The sequence below is a fragment of the Martes martes genome (assembly GCF_963455335.1).
Source record: "Martes martes genome assembly, chromosome: 12".
Classification (NCBI taxonomy): domain Eukaryota; kingdom Metazoa; phylum Chordata; class Mammalia; order Carnivora; family Mustelidae; genus Martes; species Martes martes.
In genome coordinates, this window is record NC_137900.1 from 46394421 (window position 1) to 46408969 (window position 14549).

The 14549-nt window shown below is 41.6% G+C and overlaps 1 protein-coding gene across 2 annotated transcripts in view; it reads left to right on the forward strand.

The window, feature by feature from the left end:
- Positions 1-1390: 1390 nt before the first annotated feature.
- The window catches only part of ADAMTSL1 (ADAMTS like 1), a gene marked incomplete at its 3' end in the record, with an annotated part of 404822 nt that continues 391663 nt past the window's right edge, over positions 1391-14549 (forward strand). For both annotated transcript variants that reach the window (XM_080819725.1, XM_080819726.1), the window contains exon 1: positions 1391-1592. In XM_080819725.1, coding sequence (XP_080675851.1) covers positions 1527-1592 — 66 coding nt within the window. In that variant the 5' untranslated portion in view covers positions 1391-1526. The remainder of the gene's footprint in view (positions 1593-14549) is intronic.

Here is a 14549-nt window from a genome sequence, read left to right on the forward strand (position 1 = left end):
TTGTCGGTATTTTTTATTAATGAGAGGAACGTCTTCTGCCTCCACCACGTGTATTTCTGGGCTATCAGGAAATCTACAAAGGAAAAACGTCCTGGCAACACACCTATAGAAATGGGAGGTCAAGTTTGCTATTTCATTCTCTCAAACACTCAATGATTTTTTTTTAGCAGATAAGGGGAAAGACGTCCCTGTTTGACACTTGACACTTTCCTAAAACTGTAATCAAATCCTCCTCTGGTAGAGTCAAATCTTGATTGCTGGTGGATTACCGAGACTTAGACGCTTCCTGACCTTCTCTTTGCTGTTCCTGGCCTTGTCCTCGTTTCACTGCTCATTAGCACTTCCTCTGGAGCCTCTCCTGTCCAAGCCTCTTGCAACAGTAGAAGGGAAGAGGAGGTGGGCTCCCTTCAGCCCTTTCTGCTCCAGAGTTGTAGCTGCTCTGATAAAGGACTCGGATAAGGAGGAGGCTGAAACGGTTGGTTAAAAGGTTTGGGGATTAACTGAGGATTTAATTCATCCTTTCTTTCCCGCCCCTGCCAAAGCAGATAGTTGAGAGTTGGCAGTGTGTCAAAACCAGGCAGTTCCTCAACCCCAAATTTCAGCCCCACTCATCCCAGTCTTTGTTAAAGGGCTTTTTTTTTTTTTTTTTAAACCAGGGGATCTAAGTTTCTAATTGTGCCTTTACTGTAGTAAACCTTGGATATTTTAAATAGTCACTTTACAAAGAAGCAACTTGCTCCCCGCCCCCCCCCCCATAGATCAAGTCATTAATACCCAAAGGTATCTTACGTCACTATTTAGGTTTAGTAAGGAACCTCCAAAAGCTTATATAGCCTCCCTTTTCCAAGTCAGGAGAGAAAATAGAGGAACTTCATGGAAAAGGAAGAAAGCGGTTGTACAGAACACGTTTCAACGGCCCATTAAGTCAGTTTTTGTCTCTGGTTCTTTCCCTTTATGGCATATGTTATATATTGACAGGGATTAAGTTTCTCTCCTGAATGGAACAATACAGAGTCACAGGGAGCTACTGTACTTTACAAAGCAACAGGCACCCGCAGAGCAAATGGCAAACAGAAAGGTATCTCAACAAAGAACCAACCAGGTTAGTTACAAGGAGAGGGCTTTGCTTCATCTTTTGCAATTCGGCATCTTTTGCATTTCTCTTCTCTCTACTGGCCGCACGCTCCGCTCGCCTTTCTTTTTCGTCCCGTCCCCCCACCCACCCCCCCCTTTTTTTTTTCTCTCTCACTGTTACACTTTCTCTCTGTCCCCCGGCTTTGTTATTCAGCATGTCTGATTAGCAGGAGCCTGATTGGCTGGCTGCCTGCTCCGAGAGAGATTCCATTCAGCTTACCCCCCCACCCATCCACCCACCCACCCACCCTCGGTCAGGAAATGTGAGCGGGGCTGATGGAAGCTGATAGGCAGGGCTGGAGTGTTAGCACCAGGACTGGATGTGACAGCAGGCAGAGGAGCACTTAGCAGCTTATTCAGTGTCCGATTCGGATTCCGGCAAGGATCCAAGCATGGAACGCTGCCGTCGTCGGGCAACTCCTGGCACACCGCTCCTCTTCCTGGCTTTCCTGCTCCTGGTAAATGCCTTTTCATTTCAATACGTGGCTATTGCCACTTAGTCTGGGTGCTGTTGGGGGGTAGTGTGTATATGTGTCTGTGTGTGTGTGTGTGTGTGTGTGTGTGTGTGTGTGTGTGTGTATCTTGATCTTCAAACACCAGGTAAAATAATTTACACGATTAAGAAAAAGAAGAAGAAGAAGGAAAAACTTCTTTCGGAACTTGAACCCCAGCTTCCCAAGCCAAATAAAGTGCGCTTGACTTTGGGAGATAGCGAGAGGTGTATAATAATCTCCAGACTCGAGCTTTGGGATCTACTGCATAGAGTTCCGTGAGCAGGGAACTGTGTAAATAACGTGGTGTGCATGCTTGGAATTTGGGTAACAGACGTCCTGAAATCAAACTCAGTCACTGTGGTGTTCCTGGAATTTTTGAAGGATGGGCTGCAAGGGGCTTTTCTCCCCACTGCCTTTTATGACTCCTTCTCCCTCTCTGCACACGTGCTAGGGAACCAGGTAAAAGAGGGAAGGAGAGACTGTTTGCAGCCAACCCAGATTATAGCTCGTAATTACTGTAACTCCTCTATGGATACAAGTTAATGCTAGTATTTATGAATTGAGGATTATGGTCTTTGATCTCAGATCTGCTCTTAAAGAAGAAGAAAATGCTGACTTTGTGTGTGTGTGTGTGTGTGTGTGTGTGTGTGTGTGTGCGCGCGCGCGGCTGCTTTCCATAGTCACAGTGATAAGATGCTCTGTACTAGAATCAGCATACACTGCATTTTTGACTCAAAGTAAATGTTCCGCTGTGACTCATACTTGGTTTTATGGGCAGAAAATGAACATGGACTGTCCAAAAAAAATCTACACCCAAAATATTAATAGCAATGCACATTTTTTTTAAACCAGAGTGTTCTGGGCAGGCAGCTTCATAAACCTCATCTGAAGGTTCGATTCCAACATTTGCACACACCAATTCCAAACAAACGTGATTGTAGCTCTCCTTGTCACATTTGTGGCATGCCAGCACTTCCTCGGAAGGTAATAAGGCAAGAAGGGAGCAAGGTAAAAACGTAACGAATACATAGGTTGCATCAATTCGTTGATGCTAAAGGAATGTTATGTTCTGATTAGACTCTGACAAATTTGATCTGTGCTATGATTTTGAAGAAGGAAAGCAAGCCATTTGGGGTACAAATTGAAAAGCTCCACAAAGATTCATCAGCTAGAGTAATCAGACAGTGTTTAAATATTTTATACATTCCCACTTCTTATTTGCATCATTGTGGCCAAGAAATCATAATGAATGCTATAAATAGAGAAGCATATTTTCAGATTTTCAAAGACATTTAAAGGCAAGCTGAATTTTAAGCAGGAATGGACTAAGTTTTAGCTGTTGTGAGGAATATGAAAAGCAGAATGTTTAGGTGTGCCTTACGACCGGGGAGCAAGCAATTTATGAAAGGTGTCTCATTTTTTCCAGATGGGATGTGTTACTTATATACACACCATTAGTTTGCCTCATCTTTCCTTCCTTGTGATTTTTTTTAAAAAAGTGTGCGTTATTCCCCCACTTAATTGCATCATAAAGCCAATTACCAGTACACGTTGCTTTTCTCATATCTTCATATGGAAATATGATCTCATCGTATTTTGGAAAAACTGTCCCATTCAGAAATAGACTGTTTTGCTACCCATTTGGTAACTGCATTAGATCCCTCCTTGACATCTTGAATGTTCGCATCTGTATTTGAGCATATAATTAGACTTACGTGGGGAAAAAAAGGAACTGTTTATATCAGATTTAAAACACAAAACATACTTTGTTTAAATCACAATAATTGTATTGTGAGGATAAAATGAAGTCAAACCCAGGTTTGGTTTAAGTCTGTATTTAAATGAATTGGTATTCTGAGAATCACAAGAACAGACTGGTGAGCGCCAAGAGATATCCCTGGGCAGAGTAATAACAACATAGATCGTACCTTTTATGGATTTTATGTCTAAATGTGCCAAATACCAGGCCAGTTGTTTGGAAAGCGTTACAAGGAATCTGCACAATCATCTTGCAAATAGACATTTTTTAACCTATTTTGCAGATAGAGGAACAAGTTTATGTTTGAAAGCAAAGGTCAAATAATGGAGAGAAGATAACTTGGTTGCTTTGTACTCTGGTTGTAAAATATTTAGCAGTGATGGAAGCAGTGATGTAAGTCGGTCCCCAGTCTTCGTTGGAGACATTTAGGGTTTTAGCCTCATCTTGATCATTAAAGCGACGGGCAACGTCATGGACACTTTTTACTTTGGCTCATGCACTGCCCCCTTTGGCTCTGTAACCACAATTAAATGATGGGCCTAAGAGAAAGTGACCTAGAGCCTCACCAGCCATTGACTTAGACCTAGAAGTGTAACACTGTCAAGCTCGACCTTCGATCTGGCTGGAGAAATTGAACTAGGTGGCTTCTTTTTCCCCTAACCATTTTAAACATTAGAAGAATCTATCTACTCTGAGAATTAATTTATGTGACTTTTGAAGATCCCTTTAACTTAAATGGAAGACATCCTTTTTGTTTAGTGGTGAGTCCAGTTTCTACTTCAAAACCACGTTCATTGTCACCTACAGCTGCATCATCTGTATCATGGCTTCGTTCTTGGGGGGTGTGAATATCGAATATTGTTCACCCTCAGTTTTGTCAAAATCCTTTCCCCTTGGAGCATGTTTCCTGAGAGAATGAGGTCCCCGTGTCTTTTGTATCATATTTTCCTGCAAAGCTCATACTTCATAGACTTCTTTTGTACTCTGGGCACACAATAGGACAGTATACTGATCAAGAGATTTCGCCCTGATATTCGGGTCAGACCAAGCCACATCACCCAGCTTCCCCACTCTTCCCACACTGTTCCCCTCTTTCACTCTCCCTTTGTCCCAACTGTGTAGCTCAAAAGGAATGTGGCAAAAACCATGACCGGCCATTGACATATGTGTCCGTCCAAACTTGAAGTCAAATCACTTCTTGTCAGAAAGGCATTTAATCAAATTTGCATTTGCTTTTTGTTTCTTTTAAGTGGTTTTAAGCTCTTTCGCCTGCTATTGTGGGAGTTGCAAGAGTAACACTCGGAATTATAATAAAGTACATGTGTTTTTCTGTTGAATTTCTTTTTCTTCTCTGCACTAATTTATACATGGAAACTAGTCAAACACAATAGCCCATTCCCTTCGGTCGCTCTGGCACTGTCCTCCACTATTATCTAAGTGCATCTATCTTGGATGGCGAGAAGCACCATTAGCTTGTGGAATGAATATTAAATCCCTTATTTACAGCAGATTGTGAGCTGCTCCAACGAGTGTGGGGTGTGTGTGTGTGTGTGTGTATGCACGCACATGTGTGTACGCACGCACACACAGGTATCTTTCTATAACTGTTCTCTCTACATCTATTTCTTATTTGCCTGCCCAGATTTTTTTTAAATCAAGCTGAGGATTTTTCACCTGAATCTACAGAACATAGTAAGGTATTTATATATACATTATTTTCTTCATGTTTTCATGAAGTTTCTTGTCTAGACATGGTCAGCTGCAGTTTTGTTTCCCCGGACTCCTGTTTTTAGTGTTTCGATCTGTTCAGGACCATTTTCTGGCCCCCTTTCTTATTTTCATATGAAGTAGTGCTATTGCTTCATGTAAGTGGAAGGAAGTATGTCCAATAGTGGTCACTAGTGAACTACAAAAGAATTCTGTTACACCAGGGAAGTTTTCCTTGAAAGACCCCCTGGATATTAAAAACTTTGGATAAAAGAGAGAGAAAATGAACTCATGGACGTATTCGATTGTGCATTTGTAAGAGTGCTAATACAGTTTGATACTGCTTTACCATTGTGTATGAATAAGATGGAAAGTGGTCCTCTAGCACACCATGGCATAGGCTGTTACTCAAACTCAGATGCCCCACAAAGTTCAAATAATAACAAAATTAAGGTCAGCATTTGTGTAGTTTTAATCATTAAAATGTGGCTAACCACTGTACCTGTTACTCATTTAAAACAAAACAAAACAAAAAACCCGTCTGTGTGGTTGCATTTTGCACAGGAATTGTCTGGAGGAGACACGGTCTGATCCTTTGGTTCTCCCTTTTATTACAGATTAATCAAAATATAATTTTAGACTCTTTTGGGGAAAATATCGTGTCCTCTGAATGTCTGCATTTCATGCAGCACCTGATAGAAGGGCTTTTACACACATGCGTCAGAGATGTTTGTGAACTAATTTGGGGGAGGAAAGAACTCACAGAGGCTACTACCTGGCTCGCTAATTCTCCACACACGTGGTGTTCCCTTCACGTATACAGTCCAGTTTCTCTGGTCAAGTGGCAGCTCTGCTTTTAATATTGTCTAGTTCGGGTTCCAGGTCTAAGTGTTTAAGTTTCTCATATCTCATTGTTTCATTCTTCCCTTCCCTCATTCTGCATATTCTCCCGTTTCTTGTGGTCTCATGAGTAGAATGGCCGAGTAGTGACCTCGCCTGGCATGAGGGCCCTTGCCTTTTCTTGAGAGGAGAGAGCATTCCTTGAATCATCATGAATAACCTACCACTTAAGTGCGTTGAGATAATCAGAGGAAAATGTGTCTAAATCAAGTTTTATAGGCTTGCTGTGTTTACTAATTTTCTTCTTCTGGAGAGCTGACTTCCAATTTTGTGTTTTCACCAAAATGAGACAAGTTCATGTCGTTTTCTGTCTCCATCATAAAAACCATACCGTGTGGTTGAATTTTGGCTTGATTGGCAGTGCTGGCTCATGAGCGGCTTAGGACTGGCATACCAGAGGTGATGTCAGTCCTAAAAGATCCTAATTGAAATAGGCCAGCACAGCTGTGTGGGGAGCCTGCCTGTTAACCGGGGTAAGCTGTTGCTATCAACCCCTTCTTTCCATGAGCTCAAAAATAAATGACTAAATTTCCCCAATTCCCGAACTTCAAGATTAAAACCTACATTGAATAAAGCTTAACTGTTCTTGTTTCCCCTCCCTGGGGATTTTGCTAACTGGAGCACCCAGCATGTGGAGGGCAGTTAGGAATTTTCTGGCCATGTCAGTCAAGAAGCTATCCCGATGGTAGTGGTCTGTAGCCGCCAGTGACCTCTGGCTTGCTATTTGTTGGATTTCCAGAGGCTCACTGTTTATAAATCAGTGTGGATATTTTCCTACATTTACTCATGGTCTCTATTTCAATCATGGGCATATTAGCTTATCTCATGAACTACTGCAACCTTCTCTAGAAGAAATACTGTAACATCTATTTATCTACCCTACCCCAAATCCTCCCGATGTTTGGGGAGCATTTAGCGATTGTTTATCAGAGGCACAAAAAATTGTAATCTACAATATTTTAAGATGTCATTTCTTCTAGTTCTTGGGCGCCCTCACATTTATTTGTCATTGTATTTCTCCTACTGTGTTTCCATTCCTGTCCACTCCACAAAACTGTGGGTGATAGCTGGAGTAACTTGTCCCTCCCACCTCTGTCAGGATGCCTGGTAATTAGACCTCAGTGAATGTTGTTGAATGGATGAATAAAAGGATGGATAAGAGAGACTTGGCAAGAAGAGTTGAGAAGAGGATGCCTGGCTGGATCAGATGGTTAAGCATCTGCCTTCGGCTCAGGTCATGATCTTGGGGTCCTGGGATCGAGTCCCTCATAGGGCTCCCTGCTCATTGGGAAGCCTGCTTCTCCTTCTGCCTCTCTCTCTCTCTCTTTCAAATAAATGAATAAAATCTTAAAAAAAAAAAAGTTGAGAAGATGGTAAAGTACAAATAGGTGAACATGCATTTCACCTGTGAGACATTTCAATAATTCTGGTTTGGGTAAGACCAAGTCAACAACCTAATAAATTCTAAAGAGAGGACAAATATTTTATTTCTCTCTCTTTTTTCTTTCTTAAACATGTACATCCATACAATGGACAATAAGTGAATAACAATTTTTGCTGCTGATAAATAGAATGAATTTTGCATGTTTCATGTCTTTTTTAATCCATTTGGTTCTCAAATATTTCTCCTTTTATGAAATATTTCTCCTTTTATGAAATTTGCCCTCAGGAAGAAAATCATATTTGGCACACTCTTATAAAACTGGAAGGTAGCCATAAAATCTCAGTTTAGTGGAGATAATGCTATGGATTCACCAAGTCATTTGTTTTTATGACTGGACACAAAAATAAGCTGTATTTTTCAGCCTTTTCCATGATTGGATGGTGCGCTGTGATTGAGTTTTAGTCAGTGGAATGGAGTTAGATGTGACAGGTGGCATTTCTAGGACTTAATCTGCCATGTCATCCTCCCAGCACTCAGCACTCTCTCTCTCTTTACTTGCCTGCTGGATGCAGAGACTCCAACAGAAAACTTCAAGACCTTAGGGAATGACAGAGCCACCAAGTAGAAGGCCTGGGTCCCTGAATGACTTCCTGGAGCAGAGCCCCAGACCTGAACATTCGTTTACCCACTACCAAGAAATAAACCTTTGTAAACCGTTGTTTACCTTTGAGGAAAGGTGTTGCTTGTTATACTGGAAATCTCTTAAAATTAAAAATTAAAATTAAAATGGGCTGGAAATTTAGATGTCATGCATACTAATACTCACTTATAAGTCAGGCTTAATTCCACTTTCCACTTATTATATGGAAAAATGGAAAAGAGAAGATGCCATGTCACCCTCATGATGGTTTAATCTTTGTGGTGTGTAACTCACCACATACCCCCGAGTCCTGAGCACGCTCTAAGTATACAATAAGTTGCACACCACAAAGACTACAGGACAAACAGGAAAATGGGGCCATGCTCACTTTTCAAACAGAATCCAGGAATTAGTGGCACAGTAAGAAATGGGGAAAAGAACGAGGAGTGGCAGGGCTGTGGTAAACCATCAGAATCTCTGGAGCAGAACAAGACCAACCACCCCAGCCAAGGACATAGAACCATGCAGACCAAAGGGAAGGCCAAGAAAACAGAGATATGGAGAAGCAGAAACCGAGGCACACCACCATGTTGCTCTCCAGACAGAATGTCAGTAGATGAAGGAGTGAACAAGTAACAGGAAGGGGAACAGACACATAAACGCGAAACTCCCAGATATTTCACACAGCAACATCCAAAGGGAAATGTCTATCTTGAGTAGACGTAGTCACAGCTATCTCTGATACATTTTTTTGCAGATGTCTCAGGTGTCATGAAAAAGCACTGGTTTTAGAGTGTAACCATCCAGGCTATAGCACAGGTTCCGCCTCTGTGATCTTGCTCTAGTCACAGAACTCACTCCCGCTCTGCTCCTCATCCGGGTGTTATGATTGCCCATCCCACCTAACTCTCCCGGATGTTGGGAGAGAGAAAGGTGGCACTAAATGTCTAAGTGTTTTGTAAACTCTATAGAGTACTCTAAAATTTCAAGTGATTACATTCATTCATGGCATTTATCTGTCACCAACTGTATACTCAACAGAGAGCCAGGGTCCATGGAAGGTAAAGACAGTTCTTGCAATGAGGAAGGAGCTTGGTAGTTCACTGGACATTTTGTTGTAGAGTTATTTTTAAAATTTTTCACAAGCACTCTTCTGTAGGGAATGGTTCTGTTACTATTTTCAGTTGCCCAACAGACTGGCTTGTCTTGTAAGGAACTCTTCTGTACCTGTGTAGACCCTATCTGTTTAATCCTACCCATGTATCAATGTAAGTTACAGCTTCCCACAGATTATTAATGTGTATTATCTTTATGGATATTATCAGACAGTACTTGGCTTCAGACATTAAAATTTGTTTCCAATTTCCACAGTTCAGAATATCAGTTTGTGTCGCAGAACACACCAGAACATTTTTTAGTTAAGGTAAATTCCTCAGGGAAAAACTTTCCTCGAAACAAATTCTTATCATTGTGAGAATTGCCATTAATTAGGGGTGGCCAGCAGCGAGGGTGTTTTCATCTGCCCGGCTATCACTGGGGCATCACTTTGGCAGACTTTGATCTGATGTAGTTTCTGCTACATTGTGCTTATTTTATAACAGCCAAAAGATCCATGTAAAAAACAAGCATTTTCCATTTGGGATCTTATCTCTGTCAGTCCTATTGCTTTAGTAGTTACATCTTCCTATGTCCCAAGATTTTTCTCTACAATTCTTATTAAAATAAATTAATTATAATAAAACCAGAAATGCCTGGTGCGTGCAAAGGGGGACAGTTGAAATAAAGGGAATAGCAGAAAAATCACATGTGGGAGCATAGACCATTTATAATATAGGAGATTTATTCCACTTCTGAGGCAAGAAATTGCAAGACTCTAATAGTTTCACCACCTGTGAATTATTTGGGTGCACTTCATAAGCGGGTTCTTTCTTCTATTTGTTTAAAGAAATAAGTGGTATGTTCGCCAATTCTACACTACATTAATTTTCACAGAGTTTCCATTTTCATCTTCATTGCTTTTTCAGATTTTTTTCCAAAGCTTCTGCCATTCTCCAACTAAAGCTTTGGGTATTTTCCCCTTCAACTTTTGTCCGGGGACTTTCTCTAAGTCAATTCAGTCTGTTGGCATAAATGTTGGGACAAAAGAGGGAAAGAGTATGATAACCTAAGACATCCTGACATCAATTCCAAGAGCACTAAAGAAATGAGACAGGAAATTATGAGCAACCTATAATAAATTCAAACTGTCCAATAAAATAAATAGACCTCACTTGGTTCCCATCTTAAGGTATGGGAGGGTGTCTAGTTTCTGAGCCTGCTCAGCCGGCCGTGTCTCAGTCCCCATATGAAGTGTATCGGGGTATTGTGCAAATGTTGTACTTGATCTGCAGACCCAGAAATGAAAAAGTAAATGGAAACAATAAGAACCCCTACCGTTCAGTTTCCAGAATGAGATTTTGGGGAAGGGGTTCTTTTGGTTTGTTTTGCTTTTTTGTTTTTTCTTGTTTTTAGTAGTTTGTATTTTCATTATAGTTGTTACAACCATTTGTCATTGAAACCAAATATAATTTCCCTGATGGGCCACACGCTTTTATTCTGACATTGTTGCTTGTAGCCAGTCCAAGGTAACAACATACTTTGATATTACTGTTACAGAGGGAGTTTCACTGATATTTGGACCCCCAGGACATAAATTCACAGCATTTTAGAATGGAAAGATATCTCTGAGATGGCATACAATGTGACGTTAACTAACTGGGATCTCTTTGAAGGCAGGCTTTTGATTTTATTTTGTCTTGGATATAATAATATCCCCACACACAAGACAAAGATTTTGATATATACAAAGTGTTCATGAATGAATGAATTAATCACCTAACCCAGCGCTTTCATCTTGCCGCTAATCGGATGTGAAATATAAATGTTTGCAAAGAGATCTGAGACATATTTGTCAGGAAAACCTAGAAGGTGGGATCCAGATCCTGGAATCTGGATCTCTTTCCTTTGAGCCTGTACTCCTTCGTTTTTGTTTTGTTTTTAGAGAGAGAGCTCAAGGTGCGGGAGAGGGAGAGGAGGGCAGAGAGCAAGAAAGAAAGGGAACCTGAGGTCAGCTCAGAGCCCAGTGCATGGCTCCATCTCGTGACCCTAAAATGATGACTTGAGCCTAAATCAAGAGTCAGATGCTTAACCAACTGAGCCACTCAGGGGCCCCAAGTCTGTACTACTTTATACTAAAAGCGTGTGGACCATCAGGGAAATTATATTTGGTTTTTATATTTGGTTTTTCATTATATCAGTGACAAATGGTTGTAACAACTATAATGAAAATACAAACTACTAAAAACAAGAAAAAACAAAAAAAAACACAAAACAAACGAAAAAACAGTTCGTTCTCTTTCTGTTATGTCTTCTGGGACCTTTAAATAAGAGCCAGCCAAGCTGGCCTTTGTAGAGAGGGGTTGAAATGTTGAAATGTCATATGCAGAAGAAACCAGGAAATCCATGAAGCTGCTGGAAAATCATCCTGAGTAAAAACTTAAGGATCATCGTTGGTTTATAAACACGAAGATAACCTGGCAAGAAAGCGGGGGGACTAGGGTCTGTAAAACTTGTCGCTTGCCCTAAACCTGTGTCATATCTATAGAGTTCGTTTCTCTTGCTTTCCATATCAACAAAAAATGTGAAAAACATGGTGAAGTCTATGGGGAAATAATTTCACGTGGGACCTCGCTCGTAGTAAGTCACCAAGAAATGTTCATCCCTTCCCTACCCTCGGTGCAAATTAGCATATTCATTGAGAGCCTGGGTACACTGTGGTGAACAAAATAGACATGCTTCTAAAGACGGGTCTTTCCACATAAAATGTCAGAAAGGATTGAGATGGGGAGCAGGGAGACAGGAATTAATTGGCCATTGGTTTTATGTTGCTGTCATGGTATTATTTTCTTTAAACTGTGTATTTAACTATCGCTGATGTAAGGGGGTCTCTGCCTAAAGAAATAGACACATTAATTCATTATTTATTGTGATTCAAGAAAGAATGTGTAGGAAAAATTCTAAAACTCTCAAGATTTGTATTTAAGCTCGCTTCTTCGAGTTCTGCTTTCTTTTATTTTCTGGAATCCTCTTTTTTAGTCATACCGACATAAGCTTAATGCAGCTATTACTTTGTCTCTGTGTTTATTGATACGTTAAACACCTGTCTTCTCCACATTAGAACTATGCTTAAAGCAGGCTCTCATTCAAGGGAGTAAAAAGCCCATCAGTGGCACACAGAACACTAATGACAGTAGATTTTTTTCCTCAAGAGGTTTAGCTTCCTCTGCGGAAACCATTTGTATGCAGGAACTTTATGAATCTTCAGGTATCACGCTGAAGGAGGGATTCTGATTGCCTGTTACTTCTGTTGTGTCCCTGTTTCCAGCCCCCAATGTGCCTGAATCCAGGGCCACCCTTCTTACCCCTGATGGTTCCCCTTGGCTAAGTTCAATTTGGTGGAGGTGGGACTCACATCAGTGGGACTCTTTTGCCTCCAGGTTCCAGGATCTCAATTTTAAGGAACCCATCCAGTGCTCTGTGTCCATTTTTAAGTTCTAGATCACCAAAAACAATGGTACCCAGACTTTGGGATTTCATAGACAATTAAAATTTCAAAAGTAAATGAAGATGTAGGTAGGTAGGAAGTATAGCAAACAAATGCAACATTTCTATTTCTTTTTTATTTTGTTAAGGACATCAATAAAATAAAGCACGATCACCTTAGTTTCATAAATACGGAGAGTGCTTGCTTCAGGGTGAGAAACACTTTACACATATCTAACACTCATAATAATCTTGGACTGGTTACAATTATTTTCCCCATGTTCCAGGTAAGGCAATAGGGCACAAAGAGTTCCTTCCTGTTAGTAGCAGCAAAGTGCCAATTCGAACTCAGGCAGAGTTCATTCCAGTACTAACTCCGCCATGCTGTCTCAGTGGTACAAGAAATGGAAAGGTTCTTGGAATAAGCCAGAAGTTCCAAGTACAGACTTTCAGAAGAAAATCTAACTTAAGCCGTTTAGCTTTACGGAAATCGAACCAGTGTCCTGCTGTATCTTTTCTAACTCTTCGTACCAGTGACAGCTTTCTAATGGCCTGACCTGCTGTGTGCCACACACTTTCCTTGGGACACAAAGATAAAAAAGACCCAGTCATACCACCACCACCCCTTCCCCCAGAAAACTCACAGATTCTAGACAAAGTTTTAAAATGATAAAACAGAGGCTGAGGGGAGGATATAAGTCCTGCAGTTGCACAAAGAAGGAAACTGGGCTAGGAAGCAGACATGCACCGCCTGTCCTTCCCTAGGCTCTGTGCGAGGCAGACGGGAACTCAGCTCTGAAGGTCAATGAGGGGGACACGAAAGAAGGACATCAAGGGACGCCTGAGTGTTTCACTCAGTTAAGCATCCGACTCTTGATTTCGACTCAGAACATAATCTCTGGAACCGAGCCCCATGTTGGATCCTTGCTCAGTGAGGAGTCTGCTTGGGATTCTCTCTCTCCCTCTGCCCCTTGCTCCACTCCTGCTCTCTAGATCGATAGATCGATAGATAGATAGATAGATAGATAAAATCTTTTTAAAAAGGGGGGGACATCTAAAATGAGTCTTAAGGGATCAGTGGAAGTTCACTAGGCAAACACAAGAAAGAAAGGGGGGCATTTCAGGCAGAGGGACATGCATGGGCAGAGGCCCAAGGGAAGGAAGAGGGAGTAAATTCCCATGGCCAGAGCATCACCAGCTCCTGCGGGGCCCTAGAGGCCAGGGCTGGGAGCAGTGACCCAAGTTTGTGCTTTAGGAAGACAGTAGTGGTGGCCACATGGAGTGGACAGGCCTGGCCCAAAGGACTGCAGAAGACTGATGCTTCTCTCCCGGAGAGAGGCCCGTGAAGGCAGCAGCAATGGTAGAAAAGGGGAGAATGAAACCGTGACCTCCCCTTGCCTTACATCTTGAGGCCTCAGAGGCTCTTAAGGCTCCAGCTATGTTCCAGGGCTCTTTGGGTCCCCCCACTGAGCACACAGCCCATAGCCTGGCACTGAGTAAGTGCTTAAAAGCATGCTGAATGAATGTGGGAAAGAGTGAACTGTTTTATTCAAGACCTCCCTGCTTTCAAAACTCTGGCCTGATTCGTCAGAGATTTTTTCCCCCCAGATTATGGAAGTCCTTCCAAAGCAGCAAATGGTATCTGTATCCTGAAACCTTAAGAATGTTCCATCACTCTCTCAGGAAGAAGTGAAATGTAGGCCCAGCCTCTCTGCAGAAATGGCTCCCAACCCTTGAGCTCTCAGTGTACCTTTGCAAATAAGTAGAGCCCATTTCAAACCGGGCACTCGTGGCTTTTGGAAAGCACTGTGGCCTCACGTAGCACAAAGTTCGTAACATGGCGTCATTTGTGTACCTCGGGTGATTATTGTAGTTAGAGACGGCAGTATTTCCCTGGGGCTTGGTACTTACCTGTTTTCTCACCAAATAGTGCCCCATTCCCCTCTTCAG